This window comes from Limulus polyphemus, unplaced genomic scaffold (assembly GCF_000517525.1).
Source record: "Limulus polyphemus unplaced genomic scaffold, Limulus_polyphemus-2.1.2 Scaffold2014, whole genome shotgun sequence".
In the NCBI taxonomy this organism is placed as follows: domain Eukaryota; kingdom Metazoa; phylum Arthropoda; class Merostomata; order Xiphosura; family Limulidae; genus Limulus; species Limulus polyphemus.
This window is the reverse complement of record NW_013667624.1, coordinates 83,073-105,599: the sequence shown is the minus strand read 5'-3', so window position 1 is coordinate 105,599 and position 22,527 is coordinate 83,073. Positions and strand designations below refer to the sequence as shown.

Sequence of the window (22,527 nt, the reverse complement as noted above, 5' to 3'; positions counted from 1 at the left end):
ATAACACCCCCAAGGCTGAAAGGGCGAAAATGTTTGGTGTAACGGGTATTCGAACTTCGCGACCCTCAGATTGCGAGTCAAGCGCCCTAACCACCTGGCCATGCCGGACCGCCGTTTTTTAAAGAAGTAATAAAGTCTATAAAAGCCAACTTATTTACCAAAATGTTCACCACTTAATAAGAATTCTTTATTCGACCACACGTTTTGGAGTATTTCATCTTCAAGATGCAAATTAGGCTTAAACCCACACCCGTCCCCATCCTTCCTTTACACATTTCTAAATATGGGGTCATGGAAGAATCCGGAAGCAGAAGCTTGTGATTAAATAAAAGCCTTTTACGTGGTGAAAAATATTGTTTAATGTGGATTTTATGAACACTCGTTATTGTATAAGTTGAAGGTACAACATTTCTTAGACTGTTTGTTGCTAAGGGCAAAGCTACAGAATGGGCTATTTATGCTATGCCCACCTCGGGTATCGAAAGCTGCTTTTTAGCCTTATAAGTTTCAGATTTACCGCTGAGCCAGTGGGAGGCAAGGTGCGACAAAGCAAATATCTTGTGTTAACAACTTTCACACACATGCATATCATATACAAAAATTATACAATTCATATATAAATGATTAGGATAGGCGGGTTACTAGAGTTATTCAGAACTTAAGTTGTTCATGCGTGGATCACCAATAATAAGATTGTGTTCTGTATATTTAAATATTTAAACTTTTCCTACTTAGCTCTCAACCAATTTTCTAAACTATGTTATCTACAGCTTTAGAATAAACACTCATTTTAAATATACGTATTTATTTATCTAGAGTTCAACCCGATGATATCCGCGGATATTTGAATGCAGGAAATGTTCTCACTCGCATGAAGAGATATCAGAAAGCTGAAGACATGTATTTGAAGGTAGAAATTGGTGTTCTTTTTATTTTGTTACTAGTGTGAATGGCAGTTTGTAACTTCATGTTATGCTTATTTTCCACCTTCGATATATTATACTGTGTATGCTGTATTGAACATTGATTAACACGCTGGTGCTTCCAGTTGTTTTTGCCTTTCTCACTTAATTTCAAGGCGTTATCAATGTCTGATGTTTTAAAAAAGTTTTCACGATAATTTCTTTAAAAATGCTCACTATCCTCTCATTCCAGTAACGTCATATTGTCGCTAACAATTTTAGTTAAAAGTTATTTAGCGTGTTCTGTACGTTAACCTAGTCTTAAACTTTTCAATTAGATTATCGTTAAAACTGTAAAAAGTAAAATAACTGACTACTCAATAAAATCGCGCAACGGTGAGACGTAGTTTTGAAGTCAAATTGCCCATCGGAAATTTTAATATTTCTATTAATTTAAGTGAGTAAAATACTTCAGCAAAACGTAACACATTAACATCCAAAGTAGTCTTGTGTACATTCTTCACGTGATTGTTGAAGGATAAAGTTAAAAATTTTATTAAACAGATTGATTTTGCATGTTCTAGAGAGACGAATTTTGTGAGTTAACTAAATCAAGAATGGAAATGTTTAAGCGTAATTGAAACAGTATAACAATTTCCATGACTTTAAGTAACTCAGATTAACGAGTTTTCTACCTTCAAGTAAGAAAATACAATTAGTTTTGTGAGTTAAGCAAGTCAGGATAATGAGTATTGTGAGTCAAGGTGAGACTGGATAGAGAAGTAAGCTAGCCAGGTGACAAAAATATAACAATGAATCCCAAAAGTATGGAATAAACCACTTTTAAATTCATAGAGAAATATTGCACTCGGACAAGAAAGGTACCATGAAATTTCCCTTATAGGAATATCTCTCACTGGGCTGATTTATGATTACTTTTTATTGTCTCTAATAATAATAATATTTTTATTAAATTCCAAAAAACCCGGTTTCAGTGTATATATTGAATTCAAAACATTCCGAACTAATTGTTAAATCGTATAATTTAAAAAGAATTAGCCTAAAATTTTAACTTAGTAAAATCAACGAAGTTTTAAAGTTGCTTGTATTTTCTTTTATGAATATTCATTGAGTAAATCACATAAGATTGTTAACAGTAATTTTCCCATGATATAAATTAATTGTTAACAGTAATTTCCCATGATATTAATTAATTGTTGACAGTAATTTCCCATGACATAAATTAATTGCTAACTGTAATTTCCCATGATATAAATTAATTGTTAACAATAATTTTCCGTGATATAAATTAATTGTTAACTGTAATTTCCCATGATATAAATTAATTGTTAACAGTAATTTCCCATGATATAAATTAATTGTTAACTGTAATTTCTCATGATATAAATTAATTGTTAACAGTAATTTCCCATGATATAAATTAATTGTTAATAGTAATTTCCCGTGATATAAATTAATTGTTAACTGTAATTACCCATGATACAAATTAATTGTTAACAGTAATTTCCCATGATATAAATTAATTGTTAACAGTAGTTTCCCGTGATATAACTTTTTAGCCAATTTCCTTATTTACTTTATTTATTTCAATATTTCCTATACTCATATTACATTTAGGCAAAAAGTCTCTTACATCCTTTTAACGGCGGGACATCTCGAGTGTTGCGTGTCACTCAAAGTTATCTACAGGTTTTGGTTAGCCTAGCTTCTCTTTTATCGTTAAACAGCACTCGCTTGGAGGAAGCAGATAACGTAAGTTTAATGTACTGAACTGATTTGGGTTCTTCCTGATTTTCTTTCGGTTACGTAATATAGTGTACAGCTACTTTTTTTAAAAAAAAGAGTTTTAAGAGGACGATAGATTTTAGCAGAATCTGTGTATATGTATATATAGATAGATAGATTTACACGTACACACAAAATATGTTAGCGCTTATTGTAATATCTATCACTTGAACTTGTTCCCTCCAAACCGATAGGAAAGTTAAAACATTTTCTATTATTTTCTCAATTAAAAACCGGCTTCAGAGTTGTTGCACAAGTACTTAGTTGCGGAGTAAAAAATAAATAAATTATCAAGAAACATGTTTCAGTATAACTTCTTCTATATTTCATTCCGCAGCTGTAAACGATATAATTCAGAGGTTTTCTTTCCATAGGGCAGGAGGAAACTTCCTCCTAAACTCAATCCAAAGGATTCCTTCCCCAAAGATGTTTTTGCAAAGTTAATAGTTTTATTTTTAGATTACAACTTTTGGTGTGAAAAAAAACTAGATGTTCTTAAAACTTTACCGTTTTATACATAATTGGCGAATACAACTAGACTAGGGATTCCCAACCTTTTTGTTCCTCTGTATCCCTTGGGCATTCTCTCCCAAAGCACTAATGGAAGGAGGAAAGCTTGCCCAGTTGGCTGATCCGTAGTTTATAGAGCTGATTTGTAACGAGGGTGTTCTATATTGCTTATGTTCTACATTACTTATTCAAAACATAAGTTATAATGTAGCACAGCAATAACATCACAACGTTCACCATGATCAGAACATTTTGTCTAAAGAGCGTATATTTATGTGAGCCATTTTGCGCTCTTTGTCTGACTGTAGATTAAAACACCATATAAAGTGTACACTATGGTTATACTCTCAGACCCCTATGTACCCCCTGAGAAGTGCAAATGTACCCCTGGTTGGGAATGTCTGAACTAGACCGTCTTTATAGACATACTTCTCCTTCGGATCTCAAATGCCACATCAGTCACCAAATAAAATCCTTCTTTCCCAAGAAGATATTCTGAAAGAAAATCCCTGTAGTTGATTACAGTTTGATTCATTAACTCTAATACTATTGTTGAAGATGAGAAAAATAAAGTTGGTTCAGGTTTGACAGTTTTTGAACAAATCGTGATAAAAGAATTAATTACGTGTAGTCGTATATGTATTCCTATATAGCTCTATCGGGAGGTCATCTCAATCAGGACGGACTTTACAGAAGCTTACGTAAACAGAGGAAATCTTCTTCTAAAACTAAACAGGTAAAGAAAGCACTGTAGTTTGGTAACTGTGATGTGATTTTTATTCGAGTTAAAATAGTCCAGGAAGATTACGTGTTTGATAAAGTAAGTTTAGATTTTTAAACAACGTATTAGAGAAGGAAATATAATCAATACGTTTTAAACAAAACACATTTTTAACTATGGTAACATTTCAGCATAAGACAATTCTCTAAAAATGTAAAGGTTTGTTAAAACATCAAATTTACACTTGGCCAACATTTTGTCAGAATAGGCCCACAATACCGTATTTAACGTAACAACCATCTTCTTGATAACCCTTTGCTTATGTCTAAGTATGTTATAAAATATAAATGATGTCTGTCTTACAGTAAGCGCTTATTATGTTACATTCACTACTTTCAATCAATATTTTAATAAAATTGTCTTATGTAGTACATTAGAATTCAAGTTAAGTATTAACCTTTGTTCTTTGAAAAAGATAAAAAGATAAGTCTAACTCTATAGTTTTAGTGTACTAACATGCTAGAAGCGAATCTATCATGAATTATTTATGTAGCTCTAGTAATGTTTAAATAACTTGAACTGAGCTAGCTGTTTTATAAGAATACTTTATACACTGAAATCTTATATTAAATGAGCAACGTATGTTTGCATTTAAATGCACCAATTAGAAAAACATTTCCAGTTGTTATTATTCTGCATATTTCATAAAGATTTTTGAAAAGCTAATATCAGTTTCTAACATTAAAACAAAAGTTAAATGTTGGGTGCATATTTGATAAACGTATATTTTAATGCAGTCTATACATGTATATAGACATATTCTCAGTACCAAGAGAAAAAAACAACATAAAATTGTAAAATTACACGGTTATTTCCCTCTAACAGTGATTTATCTTAATTTTAACCATATAGACATTACCAGAGAATGATATTCTAGACGTTTAAGGAAGATCTAGAGGAATTCGTTTTAACGTAAACTTTAAACCTGAGTCTTCACGCTTTTAAAAGTATGGGAATATATGGTTATTGTTACACTAATGGTAATCTCATACCGTGATGAGCTCTCGAAGCTGTTTATTGTTACACTAATGGTAATCTCATACCGTGATGAGCCCTCGAAGCTGGTTATTGTTACGCTAATGATAATCTCATACTGTGATGAGTTCTCGAAGCTGTTTATTGTTACGCTAATGATAATCTCATACCGTGATGAGCCCTCGAAGCTGGTTATTGTTACGCTAATGGTAATCTCTTACCGTGATGAGCCCTCGAAGCTGGTTATTGTTACGCTAATGATAATCTCTTACCGTGATGAGCCCTCGAAGCTGGTTATTGTTACAATAATGGTAATCTCATACTGTGATGAGCCTTTGAAGCAAATAATTGCTTAGTTTAAACATTCACTGTTTTTATTGTTTTCAGAACACTCACGTTCTCCCTCTATATCTGTGTAATGTTTTCCGGAATTAATATTTTCTACAAACACATTTTTTTCCATAGCCGGTAAAACACTTTTCTCTCGTCTCTTACAATCGTTCCTTTGTAATATTGACTATTTTTTTCATCGATATAAACATATTTTTTGTTTCGTTTGCTAACTCTTACCAGTGATCATATCATATTTTCTAATTTTAGCGTATTTATGATTATATCTTTCCTGAATACCAGTAGCCATTGTTTTAGTGTATATTCTCTTTTGATCTTCTATTCGAATACCAACAGCTCTCCGACCAGTTTGTGCACTAACTAATGTTGATAATAACTTTTCTAGGTGTAAACACCTCTTCTTCTTTATCTGTGTTATTTTTCATGTATACTTCGTTTCTTGGTAACGATGCCAATAGTCTTACTTCTTATTTTAATGTTCTTATCCCTAAATACTAACAGCCTTCGTTCTGTCTTGCTTTTTCTTTTCCATACATTTTAACAGTCTTCTTTCTGCCTTGATGTTCTCTTCTTTCTTCTCTTGGAGTTTTCTTCCCTAATGGCTAACATTATTCCTTCTTGTCTTCTTGTACTTGTCTCTACATGTTAAGAGCCTTATTTCCTTCTGTCTTGACATTCTCTTCCCTAGATGCTAACAGTCTTCTTCCCTTCTCGGTTTAATATTTTCTTCACTAGATGCTAACTCTTTCGTTCTGTCTTGATGTTCTATTCCTTACATGCTAACAACTTTCCTTTTATCTTGAGGTACTCTTCCCTAAATGGTAACAATCTTCCCCCTTGTCTGGACGTTCTCTTCTTTAGATGTTAATAGGCTTTCTTTTTTAAGCTTTGTCTTCATTTTTCTGAATACTAATATTTTTGTCAGTCCCTTCTCTGGCCAAAAGTAGTTTTCCATTTTTCATTTGTTGATTTCTCTTAAGTTAATAATTTATCAACTTTTTTTCGACTTAGGAGTCGCTTCTCTATAAACATTCTTCCCAGCTTAATTTAGATATTATTTTATTGATCTTTGTTCCCAGAGTAAAATTAAACTTTAGTGCTAGTTATGTATTCATAATCATATATTTTTCGACCTTTCTAATTATCGTTATGAGTATATTATAACTGTTGATGTTATTACATGTTACAGTAGAAATGCGATTAGCGTTTTGTTTACGAGTTATAATTGTAATATTTAACTCTTTCAAGCAAATATCGAGAAACGCGATAATGGTTCATAATAGGGTTCGCCCAGGAATTTCAAAAAAATACTAACAGAACATACGGGCAAAAACTATCTTCAAAAGCAAACTTGTTCTTGAAACAACACTCAAGTCCTATATACATGTATATCTCAATAGCTATAATATCGATAATAGCAAAAAAAATTGATTTTCCGTATAGAGATGAGTTGAATCAAAATGTAAGATTATATTTTCAAGCCTGCAACTAGGGACTCTAAAAAAAGTAAACAAACTAGGCTGGGAATAGTGTCTACATTATTTTATCAAGCTACAAATTCCTATTTTGACTTCACTAAAAGTGATAAGTACTGTAGACATGAAGTGAAAATAGGGATTTGTAGCTTGAGAAAATAATGTAGACACTATTTCCAGCCTAATTTGTTTACTTTTTTTAAGAATCTATAGTTGTAGGTGTGAAAACATAATCTTTGCACTTTGATTCAACTCATCTCTGTATTTTTTGGACGATCCCTATTCCCCTTTTCAAATTAACAATTTTTAATTATCTTGTTGGAAAAATAACAAAGAACATATAACAAGAAAAAATAGCATAAAAGAAAAATTAAATACAGAAAGTTCCATGAGTCTGGCTTCTTAACAAAATGAAACTCTGTAGATAACACATCAATCATATCACGTCAAAATTTTTATTTTCCTTGAATTCAAACGTTTGACATAACATGTTGGACGTGTTATACATAAAGTCTCTTTTCCTATGGAGCCAAAATTTTGAGACAATTAGTGTATCGATTTCATTTTGTTTTTTTAAATAAAAAGTAAGTTTATTTGTACGTGTAGTGCATCTTTGTAAACTATAACCAATATTTATTATGTTCATTATTAGTGTATCGTTTATCGGGATGAAGTACTTATGTCGACTGCAGATAAACTCAATTTCAAAATCTACCCAAACAATTCTATGTAAAGAAAGAAAAAAAAACACTTGGGTTTGTTTGGAAATGTTGGGTATGTGTTTAAAACGTATTAGTGGATACAACTGAAAATAAGAAATAAATATGGTATACAAAATTCTTTTGTTTGTTTGGTATTTATGGCAAAGCCTGCACCCCCCCCCCTTTACGTGTTTGCTGATTTACAATGATAGAAACCGAGTTTCGATGTCCATTGTGGGCAGAGCACAGATAGCCCATTTTGTAGCTTTGTGCTTAACTACAAACATACATATATACATGCAAAGCCACACTGAGCTATCTGCTGTATCCACCGCAGGGAATCGAACAACGAATTTTAGCATTGTAAGTCCGCAGAGGGTCGCGGGTTCGAATCTCCATCACACCAAACATGCTCGTCCTTTCAGCCGGGGGGGGACTTATAATGTGCGGTCAATCCCACTATTCGTTGGTAAAAAAGTAGCTCAAGAGTTGGCGGTGGGTGGTGATGACTAGCTGCCTTCCCTCTAGTCTTACACAGCTAAATTAGAGACGACTAGCGCAGATAGTCCTCGTGTAGCTTTGCGCGAAATTCAAAAACAAACAAACCGTAGACTCACCACTATCCCACGGGAGGAGTATACAGACTCTAAACACACATTTATGAAGTATTTAAGCCAATCCTACATAAAGGGGAAAATTAATAAGAGTCCTAACTATTCTTTCATAGATGGTTTAGGCAGAGTATTCATAATGAAATTAAATTGAATGGACGGTAGGTAACTGCCTGTTGTAGAAACATAAGCTTCTACACTTGTGATTCTACAACAGGCAGTTACCGTCCATTCAACTTAGTTTCATCAGAGTCAAACTAGTCTTAACTGTGCGACTGAGAATATTATTATCGAAAAACATATAAAAAGAACTTTAGCATAAAATAGTCCACATTGCAGTACGTACCGACTACATTAAACCCTAATGACTTTATTTGTGGAACGTGAAGTAGACAATTAGCAGCAACTGGCATTTCCCTCACATAAATTAATCATTTCCTAATTATCTCGTGTACAAAATTCATTGTTTTTACAAAATTTTTGATAGAAAAAATTATGCGTGACAAATCCACATTGGGCTATCTGCCGTGTCAACCTCGGGGAATCGAATCCAGAGTGTTAGCGTTGTAAGTCCGTAGACTTACCGCTGTCCCACAGGGGGACGACCGAAACAACAACAACAATAAAAGCGGTTAAAGAGTAAAACCACAGTCATTGCATTAGTAACTCTTTCTTTTTAAGTAACAAATGATGCAATAAAAGGGATCTGTCCAGTTCACGTCGTGAAATTTTTATTTTCAATATCAACTAGTGTAACCTTCCGTGATCACCTAAACGTTTTCGATCTTATAACAGTTTTATGCTGTTACTCCGGCTTGTATATTTTATTCCAAAAACACGCCCGCACTTTCAAGTTATTGATGAACAATCAGTCGTTGTTGTTGATGAACGATTGAAAGTTCTATGTAGTCATTCGTTGTTGATGAACGATCGGAAGTTCTATATAGTCAGTCACTGTTGTTGATGAACGATCGGAAGTTCTATGTAGTCAGTCGCTGTTGTTGATGAACGATCGGAAGTTCTATATAGTCAGTCGCTGTTGTTGATGAACGATCGGAAGTTCTATGTAGTCCGTCGCTGTTGTTGATGAACGATCGGAAGTTCGATATAGTCAGTTGCTGTTGTTGATGAACGATCAGAAGTTCTATATAGTCAGTTGTTGATGTTAATGAACGGTCGGAAGTTCTATATAGTCAGTCGTTTTTGTTGATGAACGATCGGAAGTTCGATATAGTCACTCGTTGTTGATGATGAACGATCGGAAGTTCTATATAGTCAGACTTTGTTGTTGATGAACGATCGGAAGTTCTATATAGTCAGTTGTTGTTGTTAATGGACGATCGGAAGTTCTATATAGTCACTCGTTGTTGATGATGAACGATCGAAAGTTTTATATAGTCAGACTTTGTTGTTGATGAACGATCGGAAGTTCTATATAGTCAGTCGCTGTTGTTGATGAAGTGTAACTCCGCTCGTTGGTGTTATGAGATCACCCGGCACGGAAACAATTAATACAAGTAGTTCTACTAAAAAAAAGCCTCTAGTAAGTACATACAACTCTACATTAGTCAGGTATCTTGTAGTAAGTAAGCACAACTCTACATTAACTACAAGATACCTGACAAGTAAGTACAACTCTACATTAGCCAGGTATCTTGTAGTAAGTAAGCACAACTCTACATTAGTCAGGTATCTTGTAGTAAGTAAATACAACTCTACATTAGTCAGGTATCTTGTAGTAAGTAAATACAACTCTACATTAGTCAGGTATCTTGTAGTAAGTAAGCACAACTCTACATTAGTCAGGTATCTTGTAGTAAGTAAGTACAACTCTACATTAGTCAGGTATCTTGTAGTACGTAAGCACAACTCTACATTAGTCAGCTATCTTGTAGTAAGTAAGCACAACTCTACATTAGTCAGGTATCTTGTAGTACGTAAGCTAAATCCTATATTAGTCAGGTATCTTGTAGTAAGTAAGCACAACTCTTCATTAGTCAGCTATCTTGTAGTAAGTAAGCACAACTCTACATTAGTCAGGTATCTTGTAGTAAGTAAGCACAACTCTACATTAGTCAGGTATCTTGTAGCAAGTAAGCTAAATCCTATATTAGTCAGTTGTATTGTAATAACTAACTAAATTTATATTAGTCAGGCGTCTTGCAATAAGTAAGTTAAACCCTATATTAATCACGTGTATGGTAATAAATAACCTAAACCCAGTATTAGTCAGGTACTTTATGATAACTAAACTAAACCCAGTATTAGTCAGGTACTTTATGATAACTAAGCTAGACCCTATATTAGTCATGTGTATTGTAATAGGTAAACTAAATTCTATATTACTCAGGTATATTGTAATATGTATGCTAAACTCTCTATTATTCAGGTGATCTTATAATAAGTAAACTAAACCCTATATTAGTCAGGTGTATTGTAGCACGAAAGCTAAACCCTATATTAGTTTGGTGTATTGTAATACGTACACTGAACTCTACATTAGTCAGGTGTATTGTAATAAGTAAGCTAAACCCTGTATTAGTCAGGTGCCTTGTAGTAACTAAGCTAAATGCTATATTAGTCAGATGACTTTGTAATAAGAAAGATAAACTCTATATTATTCAGGTGTATTGTAACATGTAAGCTGAACCTTATATTAATCAGGTGCCTTGCAATAAGTAAGTTAAATCCTGTATTATTTGGATGCCTTCGAAATCTTTATCAAAACTGTATTAGTCAGGTGTATTTGTAATGAGTTAGCTGAACTCTATATTTCTCTGGTTCTTTGGTATAAGCAATCTAAACTCTATATTACTCTGGTTCTTTGGTATAAGCAAACTAAACTCTATATTACTTTTGTTCCTTGGTATAAGTAAACTAAACTCTACATTACTTTGGTTCCTTGGTATAAGTAAACTAAACTCTATATTACTCTTGTTCATTTTTATAAGTAAACTAAACTCTATACTACTATTGTTGCTTCGTATAAGTAAACTAAACTCTACATTACTTTGGTTCCTTGGTATAAGTGAACTAAACTCTATATTACTTTGGTTCCTTGGTATAAGTAAACTAAACTCTATATTACTATTGTTGCATGGTATAAGTAAACTAAACTCTATATTACTCTGGATATTTGTATAAGTAAACTAAAACTCTATATTACTATTGTTGCTTGGTATAAGTAAACTAAACTCTATATTACTCTGGTTATTTGGTTTAAGTAAACTAAACTCTATATTACTCTGGATATTTGTATAAGTAAACTAAACTCTATATTACTATTGTTGCTTGGTATAAGTAAACTAAACTCTACATTACTTTGGTTCCTTGGTATAAGTAAACTAAACTCTGTATTACTATTGTTCCATGGTATAAGTAAACTAAACTCTATATTACTTTGGTTCCTTGGTATAAGTAAACTAAACTCTATATTACTATTGTTGCTTGGTATAAGTAAACTAAACTGTATATTACTCTGGTTCCTTGGTATAAGTAAACTAAACTCTATATTACTTTTGTTCCTTGGTATAAGTAAACTAAACTCTATATTACTTTGGTTCCTTGGTATAAGTAAACTAAACTGTATATTACTCTTGTTCCTTGGTATAAGTAAACTAAACTCTATATTACTCTGGTTCCTTGGTATAAGTAAACTAAACTTTGTATTACTTTTGTTCCTTGGTATAAGTAAACTAAACTCTATATTACTCTTGTCCTTGGTATAAGTAAACTAAACTCTATATTACTCTGGTTCCTTGGTATAAGTAAACTAAACTCTATATTACTTTTGTTCCTTGGTATAAGTGAACTAAACTCTATATTACTTTTGTTCCTATGTTACTCTGGTTCCTGGGAATAAATAAGCTAAATTCTGTATCGTTCAGATCCAAAGAAGCAGAAACCATGTATTGTCGTGCTTTGGAATTCGATCAACTTAACCCTGATATATATCATAACGTAAGTATGTTTTGTTTTTGTCATTTTTAATACAAGGTCAAAAAACCAAATGAAGCACATTTGTAATTTTAGTTTTCGTTCGCGGGAGTTTTTAAATTTTATGAACCACTCCGAAAAGAAAAAAACATTACTTGTAACTGACCCACAAATTATCCAGTAAGGTTTCATAGTAGTGTAACACACGTTAATAAAAAAAATATTTTGATTGGAAATAGTATATCTTGAATTATATACATATTTGCATAAAGAGGGAGTGACTGGTGTTATTTTATAACAGTGGTTTTTACTTGTCATAGCTGTAACTTTATAAGTTCTGATTATCTTTTGATTATTTTGTGTAGTTTATGTTGAACATTCGAAGGCATGTAGATGATTTCTGATGCTCACAGTAGTCAAACGAAAATGTCCATGATATCAAATATATATATAGCTTGAAATTGAACAGTGACTGTTCTCGAGAAATATATAGAAGCTAACACTTGTTGTAATTACCTATCTACTGTTAGGGATCATTCTTATAACGATTACAAATCCTTAAAATCGTTTTAATTCTATGAATGATCAATATTTAGTAATGATTAGAAAAGTTGGAGAGCAACTTATTTGCTGGACAAACACTTAGTAATATTTCCACATATATTAAAACATTTTTTATTGATTTTCAAATCTATGGAACACCAGAATGTTCATATTATTGCCTCATTAATGACAATTTTGTTTTGGGTATAATCAAAATGCCTTTGTTTTATTAGATTTGTTTAAATAGCTTATTTTAAAACTGTTTACTGTTTCCCAGCTTGGAGTAATTCTTATTGACCAGGGAAGAAACTATGACGCCCTCTCGTTCTTCAACAAAGCTTTGGAAATTGACCCAGACCACGGGGTAAGAATTGTTAAACATGTACATTCTTGTGCTACTTTTACTGGTAAATAGCTTTTACCTGATAACTAATATAAAAATTGATTGTAACTCGATTTTTTGAAGAATAAACAGGTTTGTTTGTTGTTAAATGCTAATCTGCATACTGGAATATCCACATTGTGCCCGTCCAGTAATTGAACCTCACATGTTATCGTTATAAGCCCTCAAGTTTATCGCTAAGCCACTCGGAAGGAGGATGAAATTTATAAAATTCGCGATTCAGCGCTATTCTAATATATAAGAAAAGGTCAATAAATTAAGGTACGCAGATTTAAAAACTTCGCATTACTGTGTTTACAACAAGAAAGCGCAACGAAGAATTTTATATTATTGCCTTTTATAATTGTTTTGTAATACAGAGGGTTGAGTAAGTTATATTAAAATTATATTGAATATGCAAATAAGCCAGTTCATAAGTAAGCCACAACCGCTACAAACTGGCGGGGAAACGGATTGCATCAGGACTACATTTTGACGTTGTTTGGCATTGCGTAAGTAATGCGTTGCCACCGAAAGTTGACCCCTTTTTGAAAGAGTATGTAACGGGTCTTCCTGACGCAATATACTCTCGGATCAAAAAATGATTTAAGATCGGGGCTTTAGATTTTTAAAGTGAACTGCAACATGTCGTATCCAGGACGTGGGTGAGCAAAATATTGCGTTTGTAACAGGAAATAATATACGAAAACAAAAGCTAGTGACACAAACCTATGCAGCAATACGTAACATAATAAATGAATAATAATACGCAAATCACGTATACACAAGTTGTTTCCATGATATATCCACTCAGCCGTAGTCTGTCTCAAGAAGCTGGAGAATAAAACGAATATTCATGCTATTCTATACCAAGTCATACCAATCAAGTTGTCAGACTGTTGAAACAGGCGCTGATAAACCGTCGTCCTCATACATACACACATTGTATGGCTTATGGAATTAAACAAGAAGGTGTGTGTGGTGTAGTTTGGACAGGACATCCTTGCGACAGAATCTTTTGCCATGAAAATTACGCTACAGGACTATTGGCTACATGCATATTCGTCAGTTAAAGTAAGGCCGGATGTGTCGACATAGACTGTAACGACGTTGTGAGTCTCCAAAATCGTTTCTATATTTGATAAAACGTACTCAACCTCTGTAGTCATCTCCTAATAATTATTTTACTAATATTTAATGCAGACATTTATTGCGTACAGTTTAGGGTTGCTAATACATCACACCAATGGTTCACGTTTAAGAATTAGTTAATTTATATAGACTTAAAGAATGGTTACTTTGTTTTACAAAGATATGAGCAAGTCTCTAAAGCAAACAGTTTTAGACCAATAACAAAATATACATATATCAAGAAAGTAACTAAATTAAATTTTAAGATATTATTGCATTCGGTTGTGTTTGCTGAGCTTCACTTAAACCAAAACAAACTTATATCGCTAAATTACTGTAAATCGTGAAGTGCCTTTCTCTTGTTTCTCACTTCCATTTTTTCCCATTAATAACAGTTGCAAATAATATTCTATAAATCCAGTTTCTTTTGTTAGTTCTACTCAAAGTCAATAACAATATTTATCAAATTGCTAATTTTGATGAGATATTCAAGTGTGCCAGCTTTTTATTGGTTAACTTTAGTGAATTTGTATGATTTTTCTTTTAGCCAGCTTTGATGAATTCGGCTATTTTGATTCAAGAATCCAACATGCCTCCAGGAGATCAAAGAATCGCAAACGAAAGGTTTTAGTCATTAGAAATACTGTTTTTTATAGGTTTTTGTAGTTGTCGTGTAAATGAATAGAAATATATATATATCCTTGGTTAAAAAAGATTGGGGAATATTTACTGAATTAAAGTATAATTCATAAAATTAAATGACCTCATTACTTAAGCAAATAAACCAAACGTTATGATGTTAATCTCATACATTGATCATTCTGACATTGGTTGAAATCAGCCAGGTTGAAAACTCTGAAGGTTCTGACGGAATACAAAACAGAATTTAAAACAAATATCAATAAAATAAACAATTCTTGAAAGATAAGTTAACTACCCACAAAACGCCAGAACTAATTTTGAACAATATGGTACACACTTTGAATTATGATTTAAGCTATAAAGAGAATTTAGGGACTAACAAAAACAGAATTCATCTAAGACACCACAGTGCTTCAGTATTTATTTATGTTCTTAAAGATTTTAGAAATTTTCAATTATATTTATCTTCATGTTTATTTTCCCTCGCACAGAAAAAAAAGTCGGTTGTACGCATACACAATGATGAATATCCATCTAGAAAGATGATAAAGTTAAAATTAATGTTCATAGAGGATCGAAATTTCGGTCAAATATCGCAAATGCCAACATAGAAATAAAAGTACACACATAAAAATGTACATAGAACATTAGTAAGTTTATTGGAATAAAAGTACACTCGATTTTACTCTTCTTGTATAGTATACTTTAACCGAATTTAATGTACGAAATTTGATAATTACAGAATATGTTATGGTATATTTACAATTTGTAATTTAAATCAAATATAAACCATGTATTTGGAATAGATTGCAGAAGATAGTGAACGACGGGAAGGAAAACGAACTTGTGTATTTCAACCTGGGAAAAGTGGCTTTGGAGAGAAAAGACCTGGCCCTCGCTGAGGAGTGGTTTAGAAAAGCGCTTGAGGTTACATGAAGAAATCATCTCTTTCAGATAGTACCGAAACACTTTCCTGTCTGTTATTTAAACTTTAATACCTATAAAACCTAGTTGCTACGTTACGTTAAGCTTCTTATCAAGATTCTATCTCTTATTCTATATCTCTAAATATTTGTGTTTCAGGAAGGGCAGTTCACTGAACATATTGTTGTAATCTTTATTTTCAATGTTTTGATTTAGATTTTAGCTGGATGGCACATGACGTTAAGATCAACTATGCTTATAATACTAGTGTCCTAGAATATTCGCAAATATTAGTGATCAAAAGACTTTGTTATATCATCTGGTGAAAATAAATCGAAGTTCAGTCCACGTGATGATAAATTATTTTATTTTTTCTTTAACGTTTTTACAAGTTTATACATTTTGTAACTTTGACCTGGCATGGCCAGGTGTTTGGGGAGCTCCACTCGCAATCTGAGGATCGCGGGTTCGCATCCCTGTCCTACCAAATATGCTCGCCCTTTCAGCCATGTGGGCGTTATAATGTGACAGTCAATCCCACTATTCGTTGATAAAAGAGTAGCCCATGAGTTGGCGGTGGGTGATGATGACTTCCCTCTAGTCTTACACTGCTAAATTCAAAACAAACAAATTTTGTAACTTGTAGTCCTAAGTTTAAAAAATGGCGTTTATACGGATACACTACCCCACTGTTACTCTGACTAACGCACAAGTAAATTTACTTGTAAAATTTGTAGCTGGGTATACTCAATAATTGACAGTGGTCCAACTACTTCACTGAAAATAAATTGAAAAATTGTCTAACACTTGATCAACAACTACTCGGCAGTCACATGCTGAATACTTCAAATTGACATTTACTACACCTTCACTCTACTAACTGGTATTTGTAACTGAGGTCTCACTTCTAGATGTTCAACAAAGTTACTTGATTTTAGTGATGTCATCTAGATTATTCTAGATAGTCTAGGACTAACGTCATGTGCCACCTAGCTAACATCTAAATTGAAATATCAACTATGAATTACAACACTGCTCCCTTTCTAAAACGTGAAGTCCCTTGCACAATCCAAGCACAAAAATAAAACGCTACATTAAACTATCCATTAACGAAGTCTTTTTGATGGTTTTATCTTTCGAGACCCATAGTATACATATGGGATGTCCTTTTGTCCCTTGTTATCATTGACTGTCCTGTCATTAGTGGAATTTTTCCTAGCTAAGTGATTGAGCGAATATGGTGGCTCCATTTTTGATGATCCTCCAGAAGTATTCTCGACAGAAACCCTTGGATCCTCAGCAGGTTAACTTTCCACTTGCAAATTCTTCTCTGTAGTTACCCAGTTGCTCACTCTCTCACTGGCGTACTTTCAAAGATAATCACGGTGGATAAACTTTGACATAGACTACCTGGTCCCTCTGAATTATGTAATCCGTATCATTGATTCTTTTCAGTACTGTGTATGCGCCTTATAAGCAGAATATGTCTCTCTTGTGACGAAAACTGGTCAGTTATACCATGAAATCCAGTTTTATCAGCATCAACATCATGGCATCCTTTAATTTGATCAAAAATTGTTTTTTCTTCTTCCAAGGTACAACAGGTGATGCCCAAGGACTTAGTACTCGGTTCTAACACTTCTTGCTCTTACATGGCTTCTATCTCTTTGAAAACCTCAGCCTGTTTTGCAAGTAAGAGTCATCTGGCTAATCATTTTGGGAATATATTTCCAGTATCAATTTTGTAATATATTTTACTTGTTTGGCCTAAAACATGAGGTCAACTGGAGAAAGTGTCTTGATATTCTGTGAACAAGTTATATAGTTGGTGGTAATAATCCCTGTACAGCTTCATATCTTGCAATGCCCCGTCCAGATTTTACTCTAATTTCTTTTTTTTTCTTTATGTTAATGGCTCTAATGAGTCCACGTGTCTCACGTGTCCAAATCTTCTACAAGTTTGGCTGAGGCCTTTTTTTTCCTCCATACCCTGTTTTGAAACTTTGATCTGGATACTTTTTCTATAAATGCTTGGTAGTAGTTACATCTCTCAGATGGAATGTAACTTAATTTTGTCAAAGTTGGTTATTTTAAATGAGTAGCAGTATGGTTGGCTTGTTGTTCATTATTCTGCCCATTAATTGTAGATGTGATTTCAAATTGAGCCTGGTATAATTCCCATGGTACCTTCACATCGTAGTTTATTATTTACTCTATTGGCCAATATTTAACCGGTCAACTAAATCCTGGAACAAAATTTGGTAAAGTTTGGTGTAGTCCAGGAAGGTTCTTCAATAACGGGTGTAGACCATACAATCTAAAGAATATACTTATTTGTACCACTTCATGGCTTAAACACACACGCAAAAAACCAACAACAACAACGAAAAAAATTAATGTTTCGCTCTGCCCACTAGAAACGACTCTACTGCCCTGAAAAAAACTCTTAAGTCTTCACAACTATCTCGAATTCATAATGTACCCTGGAACTTACTAGAACACTTGACGTCAAATTTTTTAAAACTTGCTAAATGTTCTAGGCCTATTCTTATTCAAATTTACGATCTAACGTCATAATTTCGACTTGCGACTACCTCTAATCAACAACACAAAATTACAAAGCTTAAAATATAGCTTATGATACTATGTTAGGTGTAATACCATTAGTAGGTAAACTTCTTGAAAGTGAAATCGTTATTTGTGAACTCAAACCTGTAAGTACAACTGTGTACAAGTGATAGCATGATAGCAGCCTGTAGGTTAAGGAATATATAAACTGATTTGTTATTCTTACGTGAAGTGGACTTATGCCACCAAATAACTTAAAAGAATCAACTCAGCGAAAGAACACATTTCAACAATATACAGTAATTCAAATGGACTTTGCAAGTAGTGCTATTGTAGAGTTTGAATTTAAATCATTATAATTTTTTTAATGAATTATCATGAATTAAATCAGACTTTTCATGAATTATCCAATAATTGAACGTGTTTTGCTGATAGAAAGACCAAAATTTATATTTTCTCGTTTTACAACGATTTATTTTAGGTGCGACCTCACCTCAAAAGCGCCCTTTTCAATCTGGCCTTACTTATGACTGAACAACAACGACCCCAAGAGGCAATTTTGTATTTAAGAAAACTTCTAGAGGTTAGTATTTGTAGCTGTATCTTTTTCTAACCATTTTATAATAACAATGATTCAAGCTATATTTTTATTATTGAATTGTGTTTAACGAATAATTTCCACAAGCTATTCGTGGGGTTTTGTAATGTCAAACAATCATACCTCGTAAAATCACATTGTGACATGAAAATATGTAAACATCGTTAGGAGTCAGTATCGCTGAGTATATGTTAAACATGGCAACTATAAAGACGAAATGTCAAATGTAAATCGGCGAAGTTTGTTTATATAGTGTACATATAAAGCATGAGTTTAAATGTCCATTATTTAAAATACGCTCGTTTCGACAGTTGATCCTCAAATTGTCACATTGCGACTCTGGAACGTTCTGATAAAAAAGTGATTTATTTATTATTTTGTTAATCTATGCTTTGAAATAAAACTGAATTGAGATAAAGGCATTTTTATTAACATCACTTTTTTTGTCTGATTATAGACTCATCCTGATCATATGAACGCATTAATCTTGATAGCGGACATTTACGTGAATCACTTTAAAGATCTGAAGGCAGCAAAACAAGTAAGTATTTCGTACATGTTATATTTGGACAAGGTTGCTTGTTTGTTTCAGATATTGATGCAAGGCTACTCAACGGCTATCAGTGTTAGCCATCCCTACTTTTCAATTGATAGAATAGAGGGAAGACAGCTAGTCAACATCACTCATCGTAAAATTTTGGGCTACTCTAATCGAATAGTGGGATTGATTGTAACATTAAAACGCCACAACGGATGAAAGGACTAGCTTACCCACTACCCACAGATAGCTATTCGAGCGTCCTGATCAGCAGAGCATACTAGACCCCTTTTAAACAGATTATTTATGTGTAATTATTATAAGATTAGAAACTCAGCAACAACGAATATGTAAGCTTTATTCCGAATCAATAATGTAGCACATACAAAGATAATCTCAAACTTTGTAGTGAAGTATATTGTGATTTTGAAAAAAACTATTCCTAAAATTGTTATATCTTATATCTACTTTCCCTATGGTTTGTTCTTTTGTCTGTTTTTAATTAAGCGCAAAGCTACACAATGAGTTGCATATCCTATTTCTATCGCAAGGATCAAATCCCGATTTTTAGTTTTATAAGACTTCAAACTTACCACTGAACCACCTATATCGCTTTTCTCTACCGTTGCCCGCATAAGACATCATAAAACTTAATATGATGTTAGAAAAACACGTGGGTTCAAGAAGTCTTGATAGAAATGAATAAAAACTCTATAACCCGAGCGCTTCCGAAAAGTGGACGTTTCTTCTTCAGCTTTTGAGTTTGCTCCTGAAGAAGAAAGGTCCACCTTTCGAAAGCGCTCGGGTTATAGTGTTTTATTCATTTCTATAAAACTTATTATGAAATTTTCTCAACATATTACAACTGTTTTTTTGTTGTTTTTTTTCATATAAAGATTTTTCAGTTCGGCACTACCTGCTTTTAAATTCATCTCATAAATTTCCGTCGTAAGACTGTCATGTCTAAAGCACATCCCTCATTTCTGCTTGCTTTCCATAGCCATCTAGTGTAGAAGGACAGCGGTTTTCTAATGTCCATTTCAACAATCCATCCACGCAGACTTGACTGGTATGTTTTCGTAAGAAACAGTACCAATACCCTTTTCATTCTCCACCTGATGTATGCGGCGATTGAACAAATACGCCATGGAAACAATTTCTGTACATGTGACATATGTCGCTTTAGTAGACGATTATGTTGGTACTGTTTGTTGGTTCACGTGGACAGATTTTGCCATTGGATGTGTTCGTAAATTCTCACCTCTTACAAGATGCTGCACTCTGTTCACCACGGCTGGAGTGCAAATTGTGATTAGAGTACAGTTGTAATATCCATGTTTTGTATTTCAGTATCAATCATGGATAAAACAAAACCTTCTAAAGAAAAAATAACTTAATAATATTTTATCTATAATGTACATGCACGTGAAGGTTTCGGACGAGGTTATAGCGTGGCCAGAATGCACCAGTAATGAATTAGGCCTCGTTTAAATACATATCAACTTGTACAACGCTGACATTTAATATTCAAAATGCACCAAGATGTACTATTTCATCTAAAAATGCAAAGAATTTTAAAATGTCAGAGAGCATGTCTCCAGACCTCCCCCCCCCCCCCACAGAAAAAAAAACACACACACAACATATGTTTGAAAACAATGAACACTGACTGGCAATGAAAAAGGACGTTGGACCCTTTGACATGGGCCCTCTCCCCACTGATCATAATTCTTGGAAGAGCCATTGGTTAGCGTCTACGAATGTTCTATGTTTAAGAAAGGACTACACATAAACTTGAATCAAAAATGTTTTGCATGAACTGAGCGTTTTAAAAAACAAGTATTTATAGATGCAGAATTAGCTAAATATATCACTTGTAATATTATTGGGCCGAGCGTGTCCCAGTAGTAAGCGTACCGAACTATGAATCTGTGGGTCTAACGTTCGCGTCCCATTACTGCCAATAATAATAAATATCGCTCGTTGCACTTTTAGGCCGTGGCTGCGTTATAAATATGAAGGTTTAATCCGTCAGACAATAGTATTCCAAGAGTTAGCATTTGGTGATGTTGACTAGCTGGAAATATGGGGGTCACGGGTTTAAATCTCATCACCAAAGATGCTCACCCTTTCAGGCTTTATAATGTGACGGTCTATCCCACTATTCGATTAGAGTAGCCCACGAGTTGGCTGTGGATGGTGTTGACTAGCTACCTTTTCTTTAGTTAATCACTTCTAAGTTAGAATGGCTAGCGCAGAAAGCCCTTGAGTAACTTTGCGCGAAGTTCAACCAAACAAAATAAATAAACCCTTTAGTCATTGTTATCAAAATTATACAGTGATTATAAACACACAGTCCTCAGTCATCACATTTTGCTAATACTCATTAGACTCAAGCTTTCATTTCATAACAACAATAATAATTCATTTAATTAAATGCACAAGACATAGACCTAAAATGGACAAGTAGATATAACTCCTTAAATTGGGGGCGCAGATAGCCACGTTGCTTTGCGATAACAAACTTCAAAATGAAACCTTAAATTGACAGACTTCACCAGTACACAAAAGGCGAAGGGGCTTGGCTTCAGCAACCAAAGTTCCGAACGAGGAAATCTGAACCTCGTTTTCATTTCCAGAAAGGGGCTCAAGGTCCAGAGTCCCCGCGTAATTGGCGTCGTTGAACGTTACTTTTATTTCTCTTCCTTGTCTTTCTGTTTCAACAATATGAGTAACTTTAATAAAATATGTGACAATGTGTAAAGATATTCCGGGAAACGATGTCTATAATGAATTATGCTTTAGGTAGTTGCTTACTTCATTGCTGATTGATTGAACACCTTCAGTGACAGTTTTCACGAACATTTTGTACCATGTCCGAACATTCCTAAGTGAAACTTATAATTTCTTTGCATCTCGGGCGAAATTTAGTTCTGCTTGTATAAAGCAGAGTTGTTTTTTTAAGATATAATTATCTTAGACATAAAGTTTTCTTTATAATCACTGTATACTTTAGGCCCGGCATGGCCAGGTGGTTAGGGCGCTCGACTCGCAATCTGAGGGTCGCGGGTTCGAATCCCCGTCACACCAAACATGCTCGCCCTTTTAGTCGTGGGGGCGTTATAATGTGACGGTCAATCCCACTATTCGTTG

At 33.6% G+C, this 22,527-nt stretch overlaps 1 protein-coding gene across 1 annotated transcript in view; it reads left to right on the top strand.

Moving 5' to 3' along the window:
• LOC106465656 (transmembrane and TPR repeat-containing protein CG4050-like) overlaps positions 1-22,527 on the top strand; it is a 60,896-nt gene that overhangs the window by 36,250 nt on the left and 2,119 nt on the right. Inside the window, exons 12-20 of the mRNA XM_022393592.1 lie at positions 817-910; positions 2,541-2,675; positions 3,872-3,954; positions 12,000-12,072; positions 12,869-12,955; positions 14,652-14,728; positions 15,553-15,673; positions 18,720-18,821; positions 19,294-19,377. Coding sequence (XP_022249300.1) covers positions 817-910; positions 2,541-2,675; positions 3,872-3,954; positions 12,000-12,072; positions 12,869-12,955; positions 14,652-14,728; positions 15,553-15,673; positions 18,720-18,821; positions 19,294-19,377 — 856 coding nt within the window. The remainder of the gene's footprint in view (positions 1-816; positions 911-2,540; positions 2,676-3,871; positions 3,955-11,999; positions 12,073-12,868; positions 12,956-14,651; positions 14,729-15,552; positions 15,674-18,719; positions 18,822-19,293; positions 19,378-22,527) is intronic.